Raw genomic sequence first — 25,166 nt, 5'->3', positions numbered from 1 at the left:
GCACAAACTTGGAAACAGCTCCATGAGACCTTGATCTCAAACAGTTTGCTCTCTGGACCTACCAAGAGCCATGAAGACACCATTTTGCATTGATACCAAACGACTGATGAAAACAGAGAGGGCCTTATGATCCTCCATAACAGGACTTGGAATACAAAGAATACTCTTCCCACCTCCACACCAACAACCATCCTACAACTTCTCAAAACTAGTCTTCGTCTTCCTCAACCCACTCATCATCGCCTTCTTAACATCCTCACTCTGCACCATAGCCGAATTCCACGCAGCCGTAAACGCCAACCCATCCGCCACACTGCGATCCCTACTAAAATCCCAAATCGCCTTCGAACTCTGCACCGCCACAGGACTCTTCTTCGCAATAACCTTCGCAAGCTCCAACCCTTCCCTTTCCAACTCCTCCTTCGACCCCAAAACCCTACTCACAAACCCCACCTTCCCCGCCTCCTCAGCCCCAAACTCCCTCGCCGCATAAACCATCTCCTTCGCCCACGAATAACTAACCCCAACTTTCGGTAATCTCGAAAGAGTTCCTACATCAGCCGCCAACCCGACATCAACTTCTTTAACAGAGAACCTGACACCCTGGGAACAGTATCTTATATCTGCCGCTGTGGCAATATCAACAGCAGCACCATATGAGATGCCATGGAAGAGGCCTATAACTGGTTTCTCGCAACGTTCGATAGCGGAGATGCCGTTCTGGTAAGAAACCATATGTCGTCGGACTTTCCATGTTCGACGCGCAACGTCTTCGGATTCTGTAGGATTGGAGACCGGTCCGGAAGATGAGGCGCTTGTGACATCTAAGCCGGCGGAGAAATGGGGTCCGGAGCCTGAGAGGAGAATTACGCGGACGTCGGGATCGAGGGATAATTTGTCGAAGATGAGAGCGAGGTTGTGGAAGATGCTGAGACAATATCGTTAGTATCAATTCATATTTTGAGATTACTTTTGTTATCTTGATCATCTCGGTAACATCTCGTCGTAAACATACGTGGAATTGATAGCATTGTATTTCTTGGGACGGTTCAACTGGACGTGAGCGACAAATTCAGCAGGAAAAGTGGTTTGTAAGTCTTCGAAAATATATTCTTTGGCCTTGTCTGAGGCTGCCATGGTTCAATATCTGTCTATCAGATGAAAGTATATTGCAAAATAGCGAGAGGTTGGTCGTCTAATGAGCCTGGCAGTGTCAGAAGAGACGACGTCTCCAAGCCGTCCCCACATCTCAGCTCGGGCCGAAGAGGATTCACATGCCGAAGTCCAGACTCGCGAGTCGAGAAACCAGGCCAGAGGAGATGCAAATATTATCATTGCGAATAGGGTATCATTCTATACATGTTGCCAGACGCCTCTATGCCCCGCAAACAACACTCTACTTGACGCCTTGCACTTTCTTCTTCATGGCCCTCAGACCCGGCAGTGTTCCATCCTTCCCTCTCTTCCTCCCCACCTCTACCACTACCATGCGAATGAAATCCCTCAGACCCCAGTATGCACTGTGCGCGCCAAGCATAGTCAAGTACTGGATCTCAAATGTGCCGCCACCGTATTTGACAAAATAATCGATTTGTCCATTGTCGTTCAGCAGCGTCATCCTCTTCTCTGCAATCTCTTCCCTTGTGAAATTATGCACCTCCAGCTCGACATTACTGGGAAGACGAGGCAGTACAGGTATGTTCCGTGACGCGGCGTCGCCAGGAGCGGTCGTAGGATAGCCATAGCCGCCTCCAAACCAGCGCTTGGTGTTGGAGGTGCCGGGTGGGAACCAGTAGGAAGGTGTGTTGCTAGGAATGAAGGCTTTTCGTAAGCTGGCCGAATAGTCCGAGTCTACTGCTGCATTCATCCGGTATGCGACGGGGTCGTAGCCGTTGATTATATTGTAGATATTGTCGACGGCGATGCACCCGTACTGGCCGCGTTCGCCACAAATGGCCCCCACGTTGCTCTCTGGATCAGCTTGTGCCTGCGCAGATGGACTGTCGATGCGCGGGCGTAGTTGTGAGCGCCGAAGCAGGACAAAAAAGCCAGCTGGGCTTCCTGCGAGAAATAGAGATGATGTGTTGAAAAGAAAGTGGTCAATCTCCTCTTTCTCGTTGTCGAATACGGTAGGGTCGCTGAGATGTTCCGGCACCACAGTCGGTTGCTTGGAAAGAATGTCGATCGACATTACACTGCCCAGTGAATGCGCAATGATGTGGACTCTGCCATGCTTGGCGAAGCCAGGATTGTTCTGACACCAGAGTTTGTAGACATGGTTTGCTTCTTTGATTACCGCTGCAATCATCTTGGGCTGATGATGCGACATATAGTAGGGAATGTCCAGCATGACATCTGAAACGATGCCACGTACAGAAGGAAGTGTATCAGGGGTGATGTCTTGCAGAGTGAACTCGTTCACTGAAGGATCTTTTGCTGTCGTGTCTTCCGAGCCGTCCTCGGGCCTGTATCCCCCCTCTTCAAAGGATAAAGAATGCCGCCAATTGATGGGTAGCACCATGATTCCGCCCATGTCTTTTCGAAAATGTGTCTTCACTTCTTTGTTGCCGCATTCGACTTGCATCTCTCTTCGAAAGGCGTTGATAGCGTGCGTGAAGTGAAAGCTTTCCATACGTTGGCTCAGCTTCTGCCCAATGCCGTGAATGACGAAGACCAAGTCCGTGACTTTTGGTCGATCACTGGCGGCGAGATCAGGATCCAATTTGGATCGCACATTTGCGCTTGCACCAGACGTTGACACTCCATGAGCCGCCTTCGTCGCCTTACTTCCTTGCTTCGGCGGATGAAGCTTGTCCCATACTTGCTGATCGAAACCGCGCACAACAGGGATACCAATGGCATGCCCTTTGCGAACGTAATTGGCGAGAGGACGTCGTCCGTAGTAGGCAGAAGGCAGTAGAGTAGGTCTCAAGATCTTTGCTTCCCTCTCATTTGCATAGAGGACACCACACGTAGCATATTGCCGCACTGCGCCTGCTCTTGCACGGCCGTATGTGCTTTCGCCGTATGCCTTGTTGTCCGCGACATCTCCAGTGGCCGCATCGATCACGTCACAGGCAGCTTCAACGGCTTTCGCTCGGTGCTGTTCCGCAGACTCTGCCTGAGAAGAGTACAGGATGCTTGCAGCAGTCTCCAGCACACTCGCATCCTGGGTGCTTCTGATCGAGGGTGCCCTACTGTGCTTGACCTTGGTCTTTTGCTCGGGCCACAATTTGTGTATGATCTTCATCTCGCCCACAGCTCCGACCTCTACTGCACTGTTCAACTCGTCTTTCCATGTCTCTGTCCAGCACTGCAGATCGAGGTAGCCGGCTTCGAGCATGTTTGCCACGGGAGTTTCCACCGGCAGCATTGTATCTTGGTAGAACCATGTTCCTCGCACCACTTGTGCAGTGTCATGGACAGGCGTCCAGTAGATCGGCGTCATCTGCAGCTCCGGCATCTCGACCTGATGCAGTCGCGATACACCCACTGCAACTTTCGTGTGAGGTGGCCGTTGTTGAGGAGGCCGAGGCGAGGGTGCTGCGCTACGCTCCGCAAGTGGTGCTCGATCGTCCCACTTGTAGGTATCATGGTGCTGTGCTACCGGCCTCGAGGGCCTATCCTCGGACTTGCGCAGAGTGTCGACCTTCTTCCTGGAAGGCGCGCGGGCGAACGGCGTCCCTGTCGTGTTCGATTCGAGGCTGCTCGCCAGTTCTGTAGCACTGTGGGTGGAGTCGGGCACACTCGACGGCCCTTCATCGCCTGCTCCTTCGACATGGCTCAGACCTGACGGCACATGAGCTCCAGCTTTGGCTCGTAGTATTTCTGCTGGTCGTGATCCGGAACCTCGTCGCTGGCTGCCTGAAGCATTCGATCCCTTCCGAGGCCTCACCTGACTGCCCTCTTGAGAACCAATTTTCTCCCCGCGCTCTTCATTATAGACGAGTATCTTCTTTCGCAGGTCCGTCCATGCTCGATCGAGTGCATCGTTGTCGTACTCGGAGAAGGGCTTGGGAGGTTGCCGGGAGGCGGCAGTCGTGGAGGACGTGGGAGGAGGGAGCGGGCTCAGAGGGTCGTCAATCGGGATGGAGCTGGTATAGAAGAAGCGGGCTTTGACAGGCGGAGGCGGCTCTTGGAAATGCAGGTGCTGGCGAACATAGCGATTGGCGGCTTGCGAGCTTGACATGGCTGCGGTGCTGACTGTGCACTACATGAGGCCTCCGTTTCGTCGGATTCTCGAACAAGCGCCGGATGCTACTGACGAACGGGCACAAGGCGGTGGGAGAGGAGCCTTGGTGCGATGTTTTGGGCCGGCATGCGTCGACAGCGCACGACAGCAACCAGTTGACGGGGAGGATGTTTCCTGACGTGGCATCTGCAGCAGGGACGCCAGACCAGCGGCCGCGTCTTGCTCCGCGGATGCTGCCTACCTCTCTTCCGCCCACCACATGACCCGCAGGTGTTTGGCGGCCGTCATGGTGGCAGCGCTGGGATGAGTGTCCTGCGAGATGCAAACGCACACTTGACAGCCGGCATCATGCTGCTTGTCGGCAGAACACAAGCATCGAAGCTTTCCTCGCTAGAAGCGCAATGATCTCATCTGGCGTGCATGTGACAGCGCAAATCCATGTCTGGAGGATCTGCAACTTCAAGTTTACATGCACGAAGTTTCCAGTGTTGACACAATGAGCACCCTACAGATCATATCAGACCTTCATCTCGAATCGCCCAAGGCCTACGACATCTATAAAATCACCCCCAAGGCGCCGCATCTCGCGCTTCTTGGAGACATAGGCAACGCTGTCTCTCACAAGGACGACCTCCTGAAATTCATCACGTCTCAACTTCGCCAGTTCCAGACCGTCTTATTCATCCCAGGCAATCATGAAGCATACGGCTCAGATTGGCCATCTACTCTGCAAACACTGAGAGCCTTTGAGCAACAGGTCCAAGAGCAGCGGCAAGGCAACAGCGGAGATGATCAACGGCTTGGCGAATTTGTCGTTCTGGATCGTGGTGTTTTCAAACTGCCCCTCACGGCTACAGGAGAGCAAACAGTCATCTTAGGATGCAGTCTTTTCTCCCATGTCCCACCCAATCGCGAGATGGCCGTCGAGATGGGCCTGCAGGACTTCTTCCAGACCACATCCTGGGACATTCGTGCACACAACGCAGCCCATGCACGAGATCTGGAGTGGCTGAACCGAGAAGTCCAGCAGTTGGGGAACAGAAATGCTCGAATCATTGTGCTTACCCATTGGAGCCCGACGACAGATGCTCGCGCGACAGATCCGAGACACATTAACAGTCCCATCACGGCCGGATATTCTACCGATCTCTCGAGCCAGCCCTGTATGGCTAATGAAAGTGTTGTGCTCTGGGCGTTCGGCCATACGCACTACAATTGTGATTTTGCCATCGAGCGAGAGAATCGTGTACCGTTGCGACTCATGACGAATCAGCGAGGCTACTATTTCTCTCAAGCCGAAGGCTTTGGAGTGGGAAGGGTTGTTGAGCTCTAAATCGCCATACCCGGACGTTGTTTGCGACCTATGGCGTACAATAGCAAGCGCTAAACCTGCAACGGCCGATTCTATGGCACAGCGTGACGCATTGCATTGAAATGGCCGATCTCTGTTTCCATTTGGCAAAGAGGTCCTCGCATGCTCTGCTTGCTTCCCTTCGAAGGTCATGCCTCGTCGTAACATTAAACTTCAGCTCCGGACCCCAAGCGCCTCCCGCAGTTCCTTTGTCCACTGGCGGACAGGCATCTCTCCCGATTTGAGCTGGAGGTAAAACCAGCCTAGAGGGGCTGGAAGCAAATTCACGTCCAAAAGGCCATCTTCATCGATGTACTGCTCCACGTAATCGATCATGGCCATTGCAAAGCTGCCAATCTTCTTCTCCGCATCTCGTGCGTAAAGCCGCATATATGCCTCCAATAACACGGCTGCTTGTGGTACTACCACATGATGGCATCCTTTGTCTGTGAAGACACCAGAGCCCCGACCAGGTCTCGAAGGGGGAAGAACAGTCGAGTCTGATGCCATTGCAAAGAGAGTGTTTCCGTGAAATTTCGCAGTTGCGTCTGGGAGCGCCTTCGCCAGCGGGGGCAAGAACCAGAGTGTGTCTGATTGTGGATAGAGCCCCACGGTGATGTTCAAATCGTCCCGCACATGCATATGAAATGCTGGTGGTGGTGTGAAGCGGTCTTTCGAACCAAAAGGACAAGTGTCGGGATTATGACAAGAAACCAGTCTTCTTGCCTGAGTTGAGATGGCGCCTATGCTGAGCTGTAGTTGTTCGTCTGACACGATGAAGTCGATGGACTGTTAGGAGCAAATCAGTGAGTACACTACAAGAACGTTCCATGAGAGAGAGACTTACTCCAATAATCGATGGTACCCCGTGAACATTGAGAAGACAATGGCCCCACAGGACGCATGGAACATTGAATGAGTTGATCGTCTTTGCAAGCTTCGCAATAAAGTCTTGTGAGATTCTTGCCATGATCACCGTGACTTTAATTTCAACAGTCCACGGACTATATTCGAGTCGAAGCACCGAGCTTTCATTATTGTTCATAGCTGAAGGTAGGAATGGGAGAACTGCCCCAAGACAAATGGGCGCCTAGCGCGATTTGACACGTGAGTCGTGACTAAGCGCGCGGTTGCACAACCTGTAACATCACTGCACGCCCTTGCCCACTTCACACATGCACTTCACCCTCAGCGGCGACTACTGAACCACCCCTTTGAAGCCATTTGCGCTATCAAAGGCCCCGAAACTGCACCAGAGATGGGCCGAATAGCCCATTTCCATTTATTTGTTGCTTTGCCTACTGAACTGCGCTTGCATGTCTGGGAGGAAGCGCTCTCTACTCCGGCCGTGTGCATCGCTGAGCCTGAGGGAAGCAGTGATAAGTTCCGAAGACTCACATTCGCCAGCACAGGATCCACACCCTATCAGATAGGCCGGTCGTGCAAAGAGGCACGGCGTCTAATGGGTCAAACGTGCCGCAGAATACAGTGCAAGCCTCTCCACATTTCGGACGCCGTGCCCTCTATACACTGGCTCAATCTTGATGTCACCGTATTCCACTTCGATAACAAGGTCAACCCAAAGTCTGTCCTCGATTGCTTCGGCACCGATGATCGCCTCAGTATAAGACATATCGCGCTTACTTGGAACACATTCGACAGGTTGGCTCGGACATGTCAAAATGTAGCACAGATGTTGCCAGCTCTGACATCTTTCACCATCCAACGTGGCAGGGGAGTGCCGGTGGGTCCACGCACTACTTGTCTCCAGTCAGGCTCGTCCTTCTGTTTCGGAGAGAAGGATCCGCCAACAGAGATCTCGGCCTACGAGGATGACATGGACCGGACTTACTTACGCATGCTTGTCCTCCAATACTTCAGCGGGACGCCGCCAGAACTACACTTTCCAAAAGCCAGTTCATTCCAAGTCCTGGCCTGAAACATCTCCAGTGCAGCACGAAAGGATTCTCCATTACGCGTGGCATCTCTGGTCAGGACTTCAGCTGCTATTCTTGATCGTTTCCACTGGCGCCGAAAGAGGCACAGCAGGTTCTCTGGCGCTTACAGAGATGCACCAGACATGAGACATAAGTTGCTCGCCTCTGCAGCTCGTTGAGATGTTCTCACCAAGCAGCGACAGACTCTACGTTGAGCATTACATCCTTCCCACAGTATCTCGATACGTTCCCTTATTACTATGCCATCTTTGCAAGAGCTTGAAAGAGCAGCCATTGAGGTCCTCACCATCCTGAAGAGCATAAAAGAATTCGAGGATGCCTCGATAGCAGTGTTTGGAGGACTGGCGCTGTGGAAATATATCCCAGCTGGCAGGACCACTGAGGTGAAAATCCGTGCTCCAGAATTGTGCAGTGCCATGACACTGACTTTCCGATTTGCAGGACGTGGACTTTATCATTAGCGTCCGGGAGGCACCAAAGGCCGTGAAGCAAAAACTACTGCAACTTCACGCGTCGAATTTTGTCGAGCACGCACAATATTTCTATTACAAGAACGCCAGTAACCAGCATATCCAGATCGACATCGTTCCATCATGGCAGGTGGGTTCTCTCTGCTCTCGGGCAATATCGCATCGATAAGCCACAGCAGAAATGTCAATCTAATATTGCTTCAGTCTCTTTACATGCCATCCACCACAGTCAAATTGAAGGATCTACCCGCAAACACGATTCCATACATTTCTGTCAGCGATCTGATTGTTTTCAAGATTTATTCTTGTGGAATGAGAGCCCAGCCTGCCAAGAGACGTACTGACGCTGCAGACGCTGAATGCTATCATATGCTGCCGCTGGCCTGCCCTTGCCACTCAGTGATTGGCAAAAATCGCAGGTCGAGAATTGCCTGGAGGATGTGGTTAAGCACGGCCGGCAAGATGAAAAGTGGTGGAGAGAACGCCTTGGTCTGCAGGTCTGATTGGCAAATCCATCCGTCGCATTCTGGAGTTGGGGCGTGATAATCAGATAGAGGCTGCACCATTGTCGGATCCTGGTTTGTTCGATTTAACGTTCATGCTGATTAGCTCCAATGTCTCTATAAATCTTTCACAAACTATCAGCGCTTCTCTCGTCAACGTGCACGAGATTTCTCCGGATTGACAGGAAAGCCATGCGAAGAAGTCAACGTTCGATTCCTTCCGGAGCAGAAGTTCGGAGAGCTGGTCTTCGAGATTGCACTAACCTAATGCGAAGGAAGATCCGGATGGCCCGCTCGTACTTGGCACCAGGAGGCATGCTCACCTTGAGGGCCATCAGCTGCGTCCATTCTACATCAATAAGTCGTGTCCTCTAGGGAAAGTGGCAATAGCCGTCTTGATCTAAGAGCACACAATTACGATAGACAGCTTCCTAAAAGCGGAGGCCTTCGATGAAGTCATGCTGATCCGTAAGACATCGCCCAGACGCAGGATTGTAGGTCGAGCGAGGGCATCTCGTCTCCCGCTTCCTTACAACCTATATATCTTGCTCAGCTTACTTGGCTCAACGCTTACGTCTCTCTCATCTATTTGTGCTTTGACATATCACAAGAGCTTTACTCTCATCAGCGTAAGACCGCTTCCGCTTGCAATAACGACGGACCGAATTACACACAAGACGACAACATCAACCGCAATGGCATCTCTCGGCCTAACGCCTTTCAAAGCGGCCGTCGCGTTCGAGATCATGGCCAATCTGATCTCACTGCCATCACTGCTCATCAACCCTGATCATGGCCTCTCGTTCCTCGTCCGCGGACCAGCGCAAATTACCCCAGCAACACGGACCCTCGCGCAGTGGTTTGGCGGTAAACAAATCTGCTCCCATCAGTCGAACGCCATCATGTAATCTAACATTGGATCCAGGCCTCGTAGCAGGACTCACAGTCCCACTCGTACTTTCATATGCCTCACCAGCTCCCGGCCCTGCTGGTGATGCACAAAGAGGTTTCCGTCGTGCAACGTATCTAGCTCTCGCTGGCCCAGAAGTGGCTTTCGTGGCGATCATGGGAGGTGCATGGCTCAAAGGTGCAGATGTCGGGATGACGGAGACGGCACTGCTCGGAGGTGCGATCAATATGACCGCTTTTCTGGTGTTGCGATCCGTATTTCTGTTCTGGAAGCCGCATTTGTTGGAAGAGCGAGATGACAAGAAGACTGCTTAAAAGCAAGCGACAGCTTGAGTAGATTGGTGGAGCGAAATGAAAATGCCACTTTGCACTCATTTGTTCGATTAAACTTAGTCTGGAGTGTACTTTTTCTGCTCAAAAGTTCGAGCTTCCCCTCCGACTACTATCCACAGTCTGAACAGCAGGCGCACTCATCACACCTCTGCCAAACCAATCTCCGATCACACCGAATCGCCCTCCTTCGCCTGGATTCTGCAGACTAGCCTTGAACAATTCGTGTCGACCCGCGCTTTCTTCTTGGGCTTGCCTTGTCTGCCTCACAATATTGTTCTGAGGCGCGCAAAGTGGACACTCAATTTCAACTTCATTCTTAATGTCAATGCCCTCAGGAACATTGAGACAACGCTGATGAAAAGAGTGCTTGCATAGGAAGTGCACAGTGGGCAGGTCGAGTGTCGCGCCACAGCTCGAACAGCGTGTCGCAGAGAATGATGCAGGTTTGTTGGTAAGCTCTGTAATCTCGCCTTGCTTAGCTACGGTGTCTTTGCGGTAGGATTGAATGAGTTTCCTGTTAGATTCGATTTCTGCTCGTTCGCGTTGGACGGTGCCAGAAAGGTATCGTTTGACCAGGCCCATCGTGGCAACGGCGTTGGTGGACAAGGTCTGGATCACTTGAAGGGGAGCCATGAGGCCGTCCTCGTCTATCTTCTTTAGCACGGCATCGACCTCATCGCCGGCCTCGTCAAGGACTTGAGGCGTGCTGGTGAAATATGCGAGTGCCGCTGGGTATAGTTGTGGTTCCTCCGGTCCATATTTGCGCAGCGCTTTGATTGCACCTTGCGTATCATATGCTGCAGTGTATGACCGGAAGACGTCAAAGCGAAGGCCCTGCTTCTCGCTGACCAGAATTGTGCCGTCGCGGAATTTTGCGAGATCGGACAGAAGGAGCACATTGGAAGTATCGACTGGGCCCTCCTTCTCCTCAATCAGGCTCTTCGCTTTGTGCTCCCATTCTGCCTTGTCATCCTCCTTGGTCGTGTTTGCCTTGTGCAGATACATCTCAAACAAAGTGGTGTGCAAGTCCGCGCGGTGCTCAGCTTTGACACCATCGCTGTTACTGCAGGCGTCCAAAAATGTGATGAATTGATCAGGATGATCAATGAAGGCTGGTAATGCGACTCGTGGTTTGGGCACTTCGTACTCGATGTATTCTTCCTCCGTCTGTGTCTCGATGACCTGGGCCTGCTGTATTGTCGACGCCTCATCACCATTCTTTGGCGTCTGCACAGTACTTGTGTTCATGTAAGGCAACGGGATAAGCGACGCCAGATTTTGCGCCGCAGACGATGCCATGGTTCCGAACCCGCTGCTTTGCTGGGTGGCCGGAGTCTCCTGGACGATGACGGCGTCTTTCTTTGGTCGGAATCTCCCAGTGAAGTAGTCAATGAAGAGCTGCGTAGCTTCCTCGGGACAGTGCTCAAGCAGGACAGTCCCGTACTTCATAAAATTTGGATAAGCCTCCTTTGGCTCCAGGCGCACGATGTACGCAAGCGCTTCTGCATACTTCTTCAAGTCCTCAATCAGGATCGAGATCACGAGCCCATGCTCTTCGTGCCGTCTAGCCAAGAATGCTGCTTGGTCGTAGTAGCCACCCTGCCGGCACATTATGATGGCAGTGTCGAGGTCGAATTTGAGCTCACCGGGCTGTTTAATGAATTCCTCAAGCTTGTCAACATCTTTCAGCTTCGCGTAACAGTTCAGCAGCAAAGTTGTGTGATCGGAGGTAGCTTTGTTATGCTCGTGCAGCTCTTCCAGGTAATCGATGAGGTTTCTTATCCGCTGGTTGTCAAGGAACTTTCGGATAATTTGCGAAGGCTCTGTGTTGTCGATAGCTCGCAGGTACTGCTGCATGGCGGTATCGTAATCACCTTTCTGGTACAGGTAGTCGCCGTACTTTCGAAAGATGACATTTTGCTGCACGGCATCGACGTTGTACTTCTTCGCCAGCATGATCGCTAATAAGTACTCTTTGCGGCTGTACAACTCTTCCAACTTCTGTTGAAACGTCCTCTCGTGGTACCTGTAGAGCTTGCCATCGATGGTGAGCAAGAATACATCGCCCCAAATCGTGAACACTTTGTGTATTTGCGTCGATATGGGCTTCGAGTACGCAGTGAACTTCAGATCCGCGTTGAGTATGGAGAAGGTGCTGGTATTGAAGATCTCGTCCGCTCGAGCTGTTCGAAATGCGCCAAGCTTGGAAGCCTGCCCGAAATTGTTGTCGGGAGGCGAGGCCACTAGCACATAGTCCTTGTGCATGTTGACCAGTTTCTTTGCACCTTGACATGCGAATGAGCTCGCCTTGCCTTTTGGACCATAGGAGTATATGGCATCTTCGCGTGCCACGACCACTTCGTTGGACTGAGGATCCAGTGTCATACAGCCTACCGCACAGCCGTGTTCATCCAGTGTTCGAGCCGGTGTGCCTTGTGCCTTGCCAGATATTGCAAGAGCTAGAATCTTGGATACAGTGCCTATGTAAAGTGCAGTCGTGCTGGCTTCGCGAAATTCGAGTCCAGTGATAGGCTCCTCCGATTCAAACACGGTCCGCTGTTTGGTGCCTCGGTCGTGAATTAAGTCGCCCCGAACGACAGTTACAGCGCCATTGCCGAACCCCACCGCGAGCTGCGCAAGATCGCTAGTAACGGCAAACGCGCTGACGGGGAAGTTCCTGCGGCCATTCTGCACTGTCAGACTGCACAAACATCGTGGGAAGCCGGTCTTTTTTTCGTTCTGATCCAAAGTCCAGACCTTGAGCTCGGGTTCGTGTTGCAGCGTCTCAGCCAGAGTGATCAGGTAAGAGGTGTCATGAACCTGCACAATACGGGTAACACTGCCTGCGTCGTGTGCTTTCCAAGAACGGACTGACTTGAACGACTGGTCTAGTAAGTGTACGTGACCAGTGGGCGTCCCTACAAACACATTGTTTTTGCCAGATGTCACTGTGCCGATACTCGCTTGCTGTGGCCATTAGTGAAGCATCAGAGAGGTCGGCGGTGGAGCTTGCGTACCTCTAGAGACAGCGAGCCATCGCCATCCGGCAATCGCACTTGCGATACGTCGAAGAAGTGGAAGAGCTTCCACTGCAGGCCGTTAGCTGAGACCCACAATCAAGTAGTCGACATACATACCGCAGTGGGAGCTATAGGCATCGTCGTCGATCCATATCACTTGGATTGTGAACGGAGATGGAGTGCGTGCCTGGAGTGCACCAGGCGATGTGCAGGTCGGCGCGCTCAAACGCCGAGCTTCACCCGACGGCGCGTTCACCTCGAGCTTCAACAATAGCTCAAAGCCAAGCCACTTTCATCCGCCACGAATCCACGACCGACGCGACGCGATGGAGGACGAGGAAGACGATTTCTATGGCGGAGGTGGCGACGGCATCAAACAAGAGGAGCAGACAGCAACGAACGCAGGGGAACATGAAAAGGACGCGATGGACGTATCTGAGGACGAAGACGACGATAGTAGCGACGACGTATGTCACAGCGTACATTATGACTGCTACCCATGGCTGACCAGTATGATAGGACGTACAATTCACCTTAGAACGTCCAGAAGGCGCAAAAGCCGAACCGCCGTAAGTCGAGTCGCATGGTTGTCAGTCTTACCCATCTAACGTCGCGCAGTCCCGGATCAAAAGCAGCAAAGGCACAGAAGAAGGAACCACCCTCGAAAGCTGTCAAAATTGAATCAGATAAGAGAGGCGGTACGCCGGTGAAGAGGGAAGATGCGCCTCGAGCTGGCTCGGCAGCACCGCCCACTGCCATCAAGGGCGTCCTCACACACAATAGCAAGGAAGGTAGGGACTTTCCCGAAGTCCGCACAAGCCAGCTCGATATCAACCAGGTCCCAGTATGGACAAATGGGAAACCCATCGTAGCAGTCGACATCGACGCTGATCTCGCCGAACACTCGAAACCTTGGCGATTACCTGGTACCGATCAGACCGACTACTTCAACTACGGCTTCGACGAGTACACATGGACGCAGTACAGTCTACGGCAGCAAGAAATGACTGGAACCATCGGCCAACTTAAGCAGGAAGATGCGTCATTGAAGGCTATGCTTGGTGTGGGTGGACAACAACAGAGTGGGCCGCCGCCTGACATGATGGGCATGGACCCACATATGATCGCGCAGCAGTCCGGAATTCCGCTCGAATTTGTGCAGCAATTTATGTCGCAGGGCGGTATGCCTCCAGGTATGGGAGGACCAGGGATGGGGATGCCGCCTGGAGGACCACAAGGCTTTGGGCAAGGGCCAGGAGTGGGTAATGACAGTGGGACATCACCGCACCCACAACCTGGCCAAGGCTTTCAGCCTCCCCAGGGTCCTGCTGCAGGCAATATGAGTATGGAAGGGCTCAGTCCACAACAGATGGCCATCTTTCAGCAAGAGCAGCAGCAACAGATGGGCGGCGGCGGCGGTGGTGGGGGTGGACACCGAGGAGGTAGGAGAGGGAGGGGCAGATGGTAAGCCGCGAGCGTACCTGGCAGACGAAAACGCGACATTGAAGTAAATTGAGTTGTGCCCATGCTGTACCGCGCAGACACATCCAATACGGTTGCGGCGTGTCGAGAGGTTTCACGGCCGCTCTCGAGGCTTATGCTACCGTCGCAGCTTGGGAATGCTGAAGAGATACGAAGAAATACCCAGAATTTCATGATTTGGCTGTGACACTTCAAAACTGGCGACCAGCAGACTGGTCTGTGATCATCACCCCATCTATCTGTGGTACATGTTTTCTTCTCCCTTTTCTTCTTATCATCCTAATAGGCGTTCATCCTGCATGATCGTGAAACTAGAACGCCCGCTCTGGTAAAAGGCACTATCGGCTCTTAGTTCAGCCACCACGCCCGTGAACAAGAAGCTAAAACCCTGGTTGATCTTTCTATGCATGCCAAGACACTTCCATGCCAGTTGTGAGACAGCAAGATCGCATGTTGGTTCACGCAACTCCCCAACAGCTGGGATGTCCCAAGCTGACAATCCACAGCAATGCACATCAGATTGTGAAACATCAGAAATCGTCGTGCTCATCGACTGACGCTGGCAACACATGCCATTCAGGTTGCTATGCGCCGCATGGCACTCGCGAGAGACGAGGAGATCGGGAAACGCGATGACGACTTCTTCCGCCCGAGGCGATCGCATTCACCACCGGCCACGATGGCGGCGACCTTTCCATTGAGATGGAGGAGACGGAGAGTGATGGTGGTACTGGGAGTGCTGTTCTTGGTCTACATCGTTCATTTGTACGTCCCAGGAGGATTAGGTGCTGGATACCAAACAGAGAGCTTCCACCCGAAGCCAGCACGCACCTTTGCAGGATACGATACCGCTAAATCAAGAGAGCCAAAGGGCGCTCCGCCTCGGGACGTGGACAGTGTGGAAGATGAGCAGTCTCAACACTACTACAATGGAGTTACCAGGTTCTACCGACTAGGCGGCTCACTACAGAAGGTTTCGAAGGCAATGGGCTCATACCACCACAATCGCAATGTGTTGTTCGCAGCAGCTTCAATGAAGAGTCTCGCCAACCTCGTGCCCATGGCATGTGAAATGGCTGGAAAAGAGAGGAATGAGGTACAGTTTGCAGTATTTGGACGGAGCCCCCTTCCACTCGACGACATTCAAGAGCTGAATGGCATCGATGGGAGTTGCACCATCCAGTGGCACGATGCGCGAGGAGACTATGCGGAATACAGCAGTGACTCGCGGGTCGAGTCAGCTGTGAGAGGAGCCATGAAGCACATTCAGGAATACATGCACCCTCAGGTTGTGATTATGGACGATGGCGCACAAGAGGAGGCATATTTCACGAAAGCGATGCACGCGAAGACAAAGGACCTGGGCATACCGTTGGTCGAGATACCACGCGGGAAATACGAGGAATGGCTGTGGCTGACGAGGCTCAGCGCCGCCAGTCTGGCTCAATGGTGGAAGCCAACGATTGACATCGTGATCCAGGCCCCGCGCGAAAGCTCTGGCCGACTTATACGTCTGCTGCAAAGTCTTTACAATGCAGACTATCGCGGGCTCAAAGTGCCGAGAATCAGCATCGAGCTACCCCCTGAGGTCGAACCCGCACTTCAAAAGTATTTGAACACCTTCTCTTGGCCACCAGGGAGAGATTCTTCGCTGCAGCCAAACTTACTTACAGTGCACCATCGTATTCCATCGGAGCTTATGAGTCCGCAACAGGCGTCATTGCGCTACGTCGAATCCTTCTATCCAGCCCAGACTAACGATCATCATGTCCTGCTTGTGTCCCCACAAGTCGAGGTCAGTTCCGTATATTACCAATACTTGCAATATGCCCTCCTCAACTACAGATACGCTGGATCCACCTTCACAGCACTGGAAGAGCTTGGTGGGATCTCACTGGACGTTCCACTTCAATGTCTCAATGGATCGACGGGGTTTCAGCAGCCGAAAGTGTCCGATATGGGCGCTGACAAGATCACGGGGCCGGTGAAAGCTGACGATGATGATCCCGCTCCATTCTTGTACCAAGCTCCAACTTCAAAAGCTACGCTCGTGTTCGGCGATAAGTGGGCAACTTTCCACAATTTTCTGACAAACCGCCTGGAGGCTTCGCATTCCGGGAAGGCGAAGAAGAATGCCAAATTGGTTGCTGAGACGGAGCCGGCTTGGGCGGAATACTTATTGGAGCTGATGCGCGCTCGCAATTTATATGTACTGCATCCACCCACAACCTTTGCCGCAATACACAATGAGCTGGCACAGATACCTGAAGAGTACTTACGAACAGGAGCCGACTCGCACAAGGCTGCGTCTTCGGAACCAGAGCACATCGACGATTCCTTCATCTTGTCCGCAGAGCAACCTGTGTTGACGGAACATGACGAAGCTGAGCCTGAACGTAACCAGATGCCGCTGCACAAGACGCTTCCGTTCCAAGGAGAGCTTCCGGGTGTCTACCAATTGCCCTTTGTTGGATACAATGGGGAGGTCGCCACATCGTATGCCCTGTCCGAGCTTAGTGAAGAGTACGTGCAGAATTTCCGCAAGACCATCGGAGGGTGCATGGGTGACTCTATCACTCGAGCACGGGAGATCGAGCCTCTGAGAACAGACGATTTGTTCTGCTTACCTGGCCAAGCAATCATGTACGCGGAGCAGACTGTACCTCACTTCGACCCCTACGAAGAAGACGAGGAGAGCGCATTAAACATTGCTGAAGAGAGCGACGCGGACGAAGAAGACGAGCTTGAGCCAGCAAAGGTCGGCGCTGATGCAGCAAGCAAACAGCCGAAGTTGATCATTCCGAGTAGCACCGCTGGAACGAAGGGCGAGGCACTGGATGCTTCGTGAGCTCGGTGCAGGCTTTGGTAGAGACACAACGAATTGAGAACCTCTCCATAAGGCACACTGGGAATGAGTCTGGCCATCTGATTCAATACTGTGACTTGTCGGGCGCTCTCGGTGATCGTGGGTTCCAGCCTAGGAAGGTTCTTCAACTTTTCTGGTTGCCGCGCACGCCTTCGCGGCTTGAAGCCCTTCAATCGTCAGGATATTTGCCTTTGCAGTAGAATAAGCAGGCAGTTCCTTTAAAGTTGAGACGGACTGGAGGCCGGACGGGACCTGCATGCAGACGGCAGGAAACGCCCGCCCGGTGACGATAGCCAAGATTCCGCAGAGCATCCGATGCATCACAACATCACAATCGTTACTAGCATCGATCTCATCGACGTGATCATTGGGAAATCCAGCCACGCCCGTGGAACTCTTTCATCAAAGACGGCTGGTGATAGATTATTCCTTGCTTGGCTCACGTAGCACACGTCCGGTAATGGCACTAACAACTCTGATGACCATCATCACTACGGACCTCCGCGCAAAAGCATCTTGGCTCAATGCCTTGCGTGATGACCTTAGGCCTTGAATATAGAAGCATGTGCATCCTTCCAAACGATGCGAGGTGCTTGCGTTCTTGAGCATTGCCCACATCCACGAGATGACTTTTAGAACTACTTTCGCTGCCGCAAGCCTTGCGCTGCTCGCATCGGCACAGAGCAACTCAAGCAATGGACTCGACATAAATCAGCTCATTAGCGATCCAGGTGTCTATGGCCCAGCTATTGAGCTCGTCCATCTGTACAGCGGCGAACCCCAGTTCCCCACAGGCATCACCGTCTCTCGAGAAGGTCGCCTGTTTTCCAATTATCCCGGTGCCCTCGATCCAGCAAACACAAATGATGGCACGAATGGACGTTTCACGATTGCTGAACTCATCAACGGCACGACTGAAGTCCCCTGGCCAAGCTCAGAGATAAACAGCCCGCCCGGAGGAGCAATCAACTACACGACCACTCCTCCAACCGCTGCCAACTATGAGAACTATCTGATCGGCTCTCAATCGATTGTCATCGACGCGGCCAATCGTGCCTGGATTCTTGATACAGGGCGAGTTGCCCTTCCCAATGGAGTCATCGTCAGCGCGTCCCCCGGAGGTACGAAGCTTATTGGCGTGCACCTGAACAACGATACCGTATTCCAAACGATTGTCTTCCCATCTGATGTCGCATATCCGGACTCATACCTCAACGACCTTCGAATTGACCTCAATCCGGAAGTAACCGAAAGCGGGAAAGGCATCATTTACATTACCGACTCCTCGCCTGAAGGCCGCAATGGCATCGTGATGGCAGACATTGGCACCGGCGAAACCTGGCGCCATCTCGACGGCAATCCAAATGTCCGCGTCCAAGAGCAATTCACCTTCACCCAGTGGGGTAGCCCTCGGTATGGGTTCACCGCGCCTTCCGGTCCTTTCGCCTACACGAACTTCGGCGCAGATGGGATTGCTCTCTCCGCAGATGGCAAGACTCTGTTCTGGAAACTTGTCGCCGGCCGCAATATGTACTCGATACCCACCGAGCGCCTGCGCGATCGATCAAACACTTCCGAATGGCTCGCACAAGCTTCCATACAGAACTGGGGTGAGACGGGAGTGACTGATGGAATGGAGACCGACACGAATAACCTCATCTACCACGGCCACGCGGAGGCCAATGCTGTTGCAGTGTTCAACCCTGCAAACGCGAGTCACGAGGTCTTCGTCAGAGATCCACGTATAAACTGGCCTGATACTCTGTCCGTAAGCTGGGATGGGTATCTGTACTTCACGAACAACCAGCTACCTTTCGGCGCAGCGTTTGCACCGGGCGAGGATCGCAGACAGCCACCTTACTCGCTTCTGAGAGTACCTCTGCCTAACAATGGCAGTAAAATTGGCGTTGATGTTGCGAGAGAGGCTGGTTACTAGAGAACCTTGGCATGTGATGCCGCTCCCAGCCAGTAGCATCAACAGACCCAAATGAATTGAATGGCACCTCCTCACTACAGCTTTCACTTTTCACACGAATACATCTGCTTATTCGGAAATTGCTAATGCCTGCCTCACTGATGTGAAGATTTTGCAGCAAACAAAAGTACCACAGATCATCAGGAAGCGCTCTTCTGAGCGTACAGCAGATGTGCCTTCTCTACCAGCAATCCACCCATTCGAGCCGCGATATAGGCACAGCGAAGACTAGCATACGCCACAAGACTCGAAATCGCGATATCGAACCATGTCTGACGACCGACCAAGGCAATGTCCAATCTTCATCCAGTGTGCCTGGCACACCGTAGCCAACCTCGTGTGCGCAAAAGATACAGTCGCCGATCTCAAATCAGATATTTTGGTGTTGATGGCGAGCATGGGTCACAGACAGCCGAACCCTAACGCAGAAGCACTGCAAGACTCTCACGGCATAATGCATTTGGTGTTTCGAGCCAGAGGCTCAGAAGTGGAGGATTATTTGGCGATAGGAGCAAATGCGGATGCGAACAGAAAGGTGGCGCTTCAGGAAGTCGGAGTTATGGAGTATCATAATGTGTCGGTTGTGGATGGAAGGCCGAGTGTTCGAGATGATGGGAGGTTGGAGTGGAGGTTGGCTTGAGACGTGAGAAGTGGTGCGAGGTTGATCGGTGGAAGACGAACAACATCGTATGGGCTCCGGACGTCATGGTCAGCTATGAAACCACGTTGCGAACGAAAAGTGACTGGAGCTGTTGTTAAGGCGGTCTCTCAGGTGAGAAGCGGTCTTGGCAGCTACTGCGATGGCGAATACTGTCTCCAGGTGGTGCTTGAACAAGTGGAGAAGAGCAAAAGATGGACAGCACGAGAGTCGGTCTACGAAGAACAGGAGTGTGCACAGCTGAGCAGAACATGTATCGCGAATGCGAGCGTGCAGTCGACCTGATCTGATCAGCACTTGCTCTTCAGACACAACAGCACGCCACAAGATCGAGAATGTCACGCTCGCACACCACAGTAACAACCTTCACCTCGTGGCAATACTCCCTCCTCGTGTCCACAATGAGTCTCCCCAGCCTGAAGATCAATATAGCATCAAAAGCATTTCCTTGGCGGAACAAGCGAAGCCGTGTGGCCTTGTGGCTCCTCAGCCACGGAGAACAGCGGGAAGGATTAGAAGCCTTCTCGTGTAAGATCAACCAATAATTATCCCGGCCCTTCGACCATGTGCCAGCGCAGCAATGCACAACGCTGCGGCTGAAAATGGGAAGTGGTCGTGCAGTCACTCGCATCTTCACATCTTGGTTTTGCGAAAGCTCATCCTTGTCTGTGGCTGACTAGACGTGCAGAATTCCGGGATGCGAGTGGCAAAGAGCTCGCGAGACAATTTATGGGGAGGTTGCTTAGTGAAGGTTGCATTGCAGTTTTGCACGACTTTGGTTCTTCGTCATGAGGGCGAGGTCTGTTTGTAAGGTATGATGCAGTGGATGCAGCTGCCCAGTAAGCCGGAGTCGAGGCTGTGCGAAGCAGCGTGACATGTTGTAGGCATCAGAGGTAGGATCGATGCTGAGCTACTGATAAGTGCTTCGCAGCCGTTCCTGCATCAGCACAACAAGAACACCAACACTCAAGACGAATCCTCTCATCGCTCGTTCTCCCCAACATGTTGTCAAAAATCATTCCGGCCCTTGCTATTGCAGGTGTAGCTAGCGCTCGCATTGTCGGCCTTGCCGCTCCTAAGGTCATTGCCGTTAACGAGACCTTTACGGTGACTCTGCTCACTGAGAACTATATCCAAAGTGTCAAGGATCTGGTCGCTGCCTTTGCCTTGAGCCCGAGAGCTGATGCGGACGGATTCATTGGGACTGAATACCTTGGCTCGTTTTATCTGGGTCCAGGTAAACAAAGAGAATCATATGTGCTGGACGATCGTTGTGGACTGATTAGTTGTAGACAAGTCAAACGTCCTTACCAACATTACCTTCGAGGTTACCGCTCCAGCAACGAATGTCGGCCAGTACCTCAACGGCGTAGTCACCTCCCTTTATGGCGCCTCGAACGGGGCCACGACGATTCAGTGGAGCGTGCCGATCACGTACGGCGATGAAGTCAGCACTGAGCAAGTCCGCTCCATCGAAGGCAACAATGTCTGCTCCTCGAGCACGCCGACGGATTCTGGCAGCAATACCACCACAACGGCGCCTCCTTCAACCGATCCGACCTCACCTCCGGCAACAGGTATGCAGCACGATCATCTGAAGTGGCTGAGAGTCGTCATGCTTACCTCTGAGACCAGGCCACTGCTTCCCGACCTCGACCCAAACACTCATCCAGTCATCGCTCGTCTACGCGAATGCCCTGATCGACAGCATCGTGCAGTCGAATAACCAGACCGGTCGCCAAAATCTTGGTCAGCTAAACGGCTTCCTCGGAGATGTCTCAGCAGCAGTTGGAGTAGGACGCGGCGGCGAATCTTGCAACAACGTGAGTGGTGTCTGTCCAGCTGGTCAGCACAAAGTGTAACAAATGCTCACTCTTTCCTCAGCCACCTCCGCCAGCTTGGCCACCTCTTTCACCAGGTGAGTAGACGAATTCTGAGCTCATCAGTCTCATCCGTTCTATCCTAACAATCATTCTAGGCGACTCGCAAGTCCGCGCCATCTCGATTCTTCGCAACGTCCAAGATGCCCTGCAGGCTGAGCAAGGTGCGATCCTGCAGTGCAACGAGGCCCAGGCAAAGAGCATCCAGTGCCAGGTCTTGAGATTGGTGGACAATTTGGACAACTATTATTCTTGAGTGCCCTGAAGGAGCTTGCCCGACCTGTGAAAAAGTGTTTCATGTAAAACCTAGTAGTAATAATAGTCTTTTGGTCACAAATGTTACTGGTTTCTTGCACGCGCTTAGTCAATTTTTGCTTGCTCCAGACATCGTAATGGACCAGCATCATCAATCTCGGGGTGACGTTCCAAGGTATTAAGTGTGACAGATGAGCAGCAGCCCGATTCTGAGGATCCTGTCCTTGTCCAAGGCATAGTATGTGTTGAACGTTGCTTATTAAGCTTGGTACGACAGAATTAGCAGAACGAAAGCAAAATATCATTCGTACAAACAAGCCCGACAAGATAATGACAAGCTTGCTCAAGCAAAGAGAAGGCCGCGGCTTGAGAGCAGTGTTGTCGAATCAATTCGGCGTTGTCTCCAGAGATAGGCATAGGCGAAGGCGGCACTTCCTTATCTTTCACCTTTTCCCAATCGGGCAGATATCTTGTCTGACACCCATGGCGCTCGTCCAAAAGGCTTGACCAGCAAACATCGACGAGAATCGGCAAGACGTGAATTCGAACACGGTAAATTGTGTCGTCAAGCTATAGTTGTGGGCTTGATTTTGTTGTAGCTGCAGGCCGAAAAGTACAATAGTGGCTCAATCATCTCGAGTGAAGCATCGTCATGAGTGACCCAGAAACGTATGCGATACTCGTCGCCCGCGGCCCTTGCAGCTGCATCTAGCATGATCTCCGGAAACCTCGTGTCGCCCACGCGGCGAACACATGGCCTGCGCCGCACCATGAACAGCATGGGAAACGAACCTTGATCCTTCGAGCCCATTGAACACTGCGACTATCGACTGTGTCAGCCAATAGACGACGGACTTCATTCTGAGTGTGTGCTTATCGTAGCTAGCAACGCCAGTCTCTTTGATGCTTCCCTTGCTGCCTTTGTTCTGGTTACTCCATTGGGTAAGCTGCTCGATAAGTGTTCCCACACAGATTCTCCCGGATCATGTCCAGCTTGTGCATATGAAGTGCGTCGCGCGTGCGCGCGCGCTGCGGGATCCATCACTCTTCACGTACTCGCTCACTGATCTCCCACGCTCATAATGTCGGCGCCAACAGCTCCAGAGTTCAACTCGTCCGAGCCCTGGGGTGGCAACCCATTGACGACCGATGTCAATGCCCAATATGCTGGGCTCGAATTCCACTACGTGTATCTTGCATTCTGCTGCTTCGTAGTCTGGCTCATTATTCCGGGTATCGGCCTCCTCTATGGTGGCCTCGCTAGGCGGAAGAGCTCGCTGTCGCTACTGTTCCAATCCATTATGGTCGCTGCCGTCACCACATTTCAATGGATGTTCTGGGTGGGTATTCGTTTGTTGTTAATGTCGCAGACCTGGCCAGAGCTGACGTTTTCAGGGCTACTCACTGGCATACTCAAGGACCGCAAACGCATTCATCGGTAATCTGGCCAATTTCGGTCTGATGAAAGTCAGAGCTGCTCCCAGTCCTGGTAGTGCACTAATCCCCGAGGTGAGTGAAGCGAAGCTCGGTTCTTTGGTAGCCAGCAGTCGTTCTGACAAGTATAAGATCGTCTTCTGCCTGTACCAACTCCTCTTCTGCGCCTGCACAGTCCAGATTGTCATTGGTGGCTCCTTCGAAAGAGGTCGGATTCTCCCTTCATTGATCTTCAGCTTCTTCTGGGCCACAGTTGTATACTGCCCCATTGCTTGCTGGACGTGGAATAGCAACGGCTGGCTGTATAACCTGCCATCGCTCGACTTTGCAGGAGGTGGTCCGGTGCACATTGCATCGGGCTGGGCTGGTCTGGCATACGCTTTGGTGCTTGGTAAGAGGCGACATGCCGGAGAACTATCGCACAAGAAGCCACACAACACAACCCTGGTTTTCCTGGGAACAGTCCTGATCTGGTGAGTGCTGACCTGGATACTGAGAAACTCCCATCATCTTCGAGACATTCGCTGACTAGGTTCGACGCAATCAGGTTCGGTTGGTTTGGTAAGTAAAACGCATATTGAATGCCACCTGCGAACACTTTTTCTGACTCGAATGTAGGCTTCAATGGCGGGTCCGCGTTGAATGCATCGATTCGCAGTATGTATGCGGCATTCAACACCAACGTCGCCGCAAGCTTCGGTGTGCTTGGGTGGGTTCTCGTCGACTTCATTCGGACCAAGGGCAAATTCAGCGTAGTCGGTGCCTGTGAAGGCGCAATCGCAGGTCTGGTAGGCATCACGCCAGTAAGTCGATCCTGTTCCGGTCCTGCGACTCACGCTCACATCTATTACAGGCTGCTGGATATGTCAGTTTGTGGCTAGCCGCAGTCATTGGATTCCTGACCGCCGTTGTGTGCGCAAGCCTGCAGGACCTCAACGACTGGCTCCACATCGACGAAGGACTTGAGGTGTTCAAACTGCACGGCGTGGGAGGCATGGTGGGCTCCTTCCTCACCGGAATTTTCGCAGACCAGACCATCTCCGCTCTGGACGGCAGCTCGCTCTATGCAGGTGGCATCAACGGCAATGGCGTGCAAGTTGGGAAGCAATTCGCAGAGATCACAGCGATCAGCTCGTACTCCTTCGTTGTCACTTGCATTTTGCTTCTGCTCTTGAAGTATATTCCAGGACTGGGACTGCGCGTAAGCGAAGAGGCTGAGATGCGCGGCTTGGACCTGGACCAATTCTTCGATGAACAGATTGGAGACTGGACATTTTTCGAAACCTTCCAAGGAAACCATCAGCTCACCCATGGCATACCACAAGCAGGGTTACCAACGAGCAGTGCAGTCAGCATGCATGCAGAGCACACGAAAGCAGAAAGGCAAGACTAGAGCTAGACGTCAAGTCAAGTTTCTGTACGACGCGTAAGTAGAACAGCCTCTTTAGCCAGGCAGATATGATGTTGCATTATTGGCGTCGTCGAAAGTGTGCTACGATCGTTGCTGCGGTTCCGGAATCCGAATGGTAGCAGCGCGTTCCGAGAACGGGGTCCCTCGTGCTCGTACGAGAATACTGTATGGGGCACGCCAAGGACTGCCAATCGCTGGCACGCGCCGACTGCTGTGACTTTGCGAGAGGACCAACAGAATGCGAAAGCTGCTGGTGTGCCGCTCGCGAACGAGGGGATGAACTGGAAGCGTGTGGTGTGCAGAGTTGCTAGAGCGGAAGCGGTCCATGGTGAGTCTTGGAGGGACAGTTGCGCGTGGCTGGCCCGTGGGAATACTGTAAACGCGCGGCGCATTCCCGCGGTGCTGTGCACAATTCGGGATCATGTGAAAGGGAAAGGGCCAGATCCGCTGCTCGCACGGTGTGCGAGGA

General features: G+C 52.7%; 12 protein-coding genes across 12 annotated transcripts; 8 read left to right on the top strand and 4 right to left on the bottom strand.

Moving 5' to 3' along the window:
* Nucleotides 1–192: 192 nt before the first annotated feature.
* On the bottom strand, nucleotides 193–1,137 carry RHO25_007629 (uncharacterized protein; the record flags this gene model as incomplete). The annotated part of the gene is made up of 2 exons (XM_023599811.2): nucleotides 193–928; nucleotides 1,016–1,137. The coding sequence occupies 2 exons, from the start codon at nucleotides 1,135–1,137 to the stop codon at nucleotides 193–195; spliced, it is 858 nt and encodes a 285-aa protein (XP_023449393.1).
* Nucleotides 1,138–1,396: 259 nt separating this feature from the next.
* RHO25_007628 (uncharacterized protein) lies at nucleotides 1,397–4,189 on the bottom strand (the record flags this gene model as incomplete). The annotated part of the gene is made up of 1 exon (XM_023599810.2): nucleotides 1,397–4,189. One exon carries the CDS (start codon nucleotides 4,187–4,189, stop codon nucleotides 1,397–1,399), a length of 2,793 nt encoding a protein of 930 aa, XP_023449392.1.
* A 499-nt stretch (nucleotides 4,190–4,688) lies between these two features.
* RHO25_007627 (uncharacterized protein) lies at nucleotides 4,689–5,525 on the top strand (the record flags this gene model as incomplete). The annotated part of the gene is made up of 1 exon (XM_023599809.2): nucleotides 4,689–5,525. The coding sequence occupies one exon, from the start codon at nucleotides 4,689–4,691 to the stop codon at nucleotides 5,523–5,525; it is 837 nt and encodes a 278-aa protein (XP_023449395.1).
* A 192-nt stretch (nucleotides 5,526–5,717) lies between these two features.
* On the bottom strand, nucleotides 5,718–6,588 carry RHO25_007626 (uncharacterized protein; the record flags this gene model as incomplete). Its single annotated transcript, XM_023599808.2, has 2 exons — nucleotides 5,718–6,332; nucleotides 6,391–6,588. The coding sequence occupies 2 exons, from the start codon at nucleotides 6,586–6,588 to the stop codon at nucleotides 5,718–5,720; spliced, it is 813 nt and encodes a 270-aa protein (XP_023449394.1).
* A 1,152-nt stretch (nucleotides 6,589–7,740) lies between these two features.
* RHO25_007625 (uncharacterized protein) lies at nucleotides 7,741–8,514 on the top strand (the record flags this gene model as incomplete). Its single annotated transcript, XM_023599807.2, has 3 exons — nucleotides 7,741–7,884; nucleotides 7,943–8,101; nucleotides 8,176–8,514. 3 exons carry the CDS (start codon nucleotides 7,741–7,743, stop codon nucleotides 8,512–8,514), a joined length of 642 nt encoding a protein of 213 aa, XP_023449397.1.
* A 655-nt stretch (nucleotides 8,515–9,169) lies between these two features.
* Nucleotides 9,170–9,698, top strand: RHO25_007624 (uncharacterized protein; the record flags this gene model as incomplete). The annotated part of the gene is made up of 2 exons (XM_023599806.1): nucleotides 9,170–9,341; nucleotides 9,400–9,698. 2 exons carry the CDS (start codon nucleotides 9,170–9,172, stop codon nucleotides 9,696–9,698), a joined length of 471 nt encoding a protein of 156 aa, XP_023449396.1.
* Nucleotides 9,699–9,797: 99 nt separating this feature from the next.
* On the bottom strand, nucleotides 9,798–12,874 carry RHO25_007623 (uncharacterized protein; the record flags this gene model as incomplete). The annotated part of the gene is made up of 3 exons (XM_023599805.2): nucleotides 9,798–12,683; nucleotides 12,734–12,805; nucleotides 12,854–12,874. 3 exons carry the CDS (start codon nucleotides 12,872–12,874, stop codon nucleotides 9,798–9,800), a joined length of 2,979 nt encoding a protein of 992 aa, XP_023449399.1.
* A 188-nt stretch (nucleotides 12,875–13,062) lies between these two features.
* RHO25_007622 (uncharacterized protein) lies at nucleotides 13,063–14,204 on the top strand (the record flags this gene model as incomplete). Its single annotated transcript, XM_023599804.2, has 3 exons — nucleotides 13,063–13,203; nucleotides 13,256–13,305; nucleotides 13,355–14,204. The coding sequence occupies 3 exons, from the start codon at nucleotides 13,063–13,065 to the stop codon at nucleotides 14,202–14,204; spliced, it is 1,041 nt and encodes a 346-aa protein (XP_023449398.1).
* A 693-nt stretch (nucleotides 14,205–14,897) lies between these two features.
* RHO25_007621 (uncharacterized protein) lies at nucleotides 14,898–17,066 on the top strand (the record flags this gene model as incomplete). The annotated part of the gene is made up of 1 exon (XM_023599803.2): nucleotides 14,898–17,066. One exon carries the CDS (start codon nucleotides 14,898–14,900, stop codon nucleotides 17,064–17,066), a length of 2,169 nt encoding a protein of 722 aa, XP_023449400.2.
* A 643-nt stretch (nucleotides 17,067–17,709) lies between these two features.
* On the top strand, nucleotides 17,710–19,020 carry RHO25_007620 (uncharacterized protein; the record flags this gene model as incomplete). Its single annotated transcript, XM_023599802.2, has 1 exon — nucleotides 17,710–19,020. The coding sequence occupies one exon, from the start codon at nucleotides 17,710–17,712 to the stop codon at nucleotides 19,018–19,020; it is 1,311 nt and encodes a 436-aa protein (XP_023449669.1).
* Nucleotides 19,021–20,719: 1,699 nt separating this feature from the next.
* On the top strand, nucleotides 20,720–21,853 carry RHO25_007619 (uncharacterized protein; the record flags this gene model as incomplete). Its single annotated transcript, XM_023599801.1, has 5 exons — nucleotides 20,720–20,954; nucleotides 21,010–21,294; nucleotides 21,353–21,540; nucleotides 21,602–21,635; nucleotides 21,696–21,853. The coding sequence occupies 5 exons, from the start codon at nucleotides 20,720–20,722 to the stop codon at nucleotides 21,851–21,853; spliced, it is 900 nt and encodes a 299-aa protein (XP_023448738.1).
* Nucleotides 21,854–22,934: 1,081 nt separating this feature from the next.
* Nucleotides 22,935–24,679, top strand: RHO25_007618 (uncharacterized protein; the record flags this gene model as incomplete). Its single annotated transcript, XM_065602963.1, has 5 exons — nucleotides 22,935–23,192; nucleotides 23,248–23,759; nucleotides 23,834–23,847; nucleotides 23,905–24,089; nucleotides 24,140–24,679. The coding sequence occupies 5 exons, from the start codon at nucleotides 22,935–22,937 to the stop codon at nucleotides 24,677–24,679; spliced, it is 1,509 nt and encodes a 502-aa protein (XP_065459035.1).
* Nucleotides 24,680–25,166: the final 487 nt, after the last annotated feature.

Source organism: Cercospora beticola, chromosome 5 (assembly GCF_033473495.1).
Source record: "Cercospora beticola chromosome 5, complete sequence".
Lineage (NCBI taxonomy): Eukaryota > Fungi > Ascomycota > Dothideomycetes > Mycosphaerellales > Mycosphaerellaceae > Cercospora > Cercospora beticola.
Note: the sequence above shows the minus strand (reverse complement) of the source record. Positions and strands in the feature narration are given on the sequence as shown.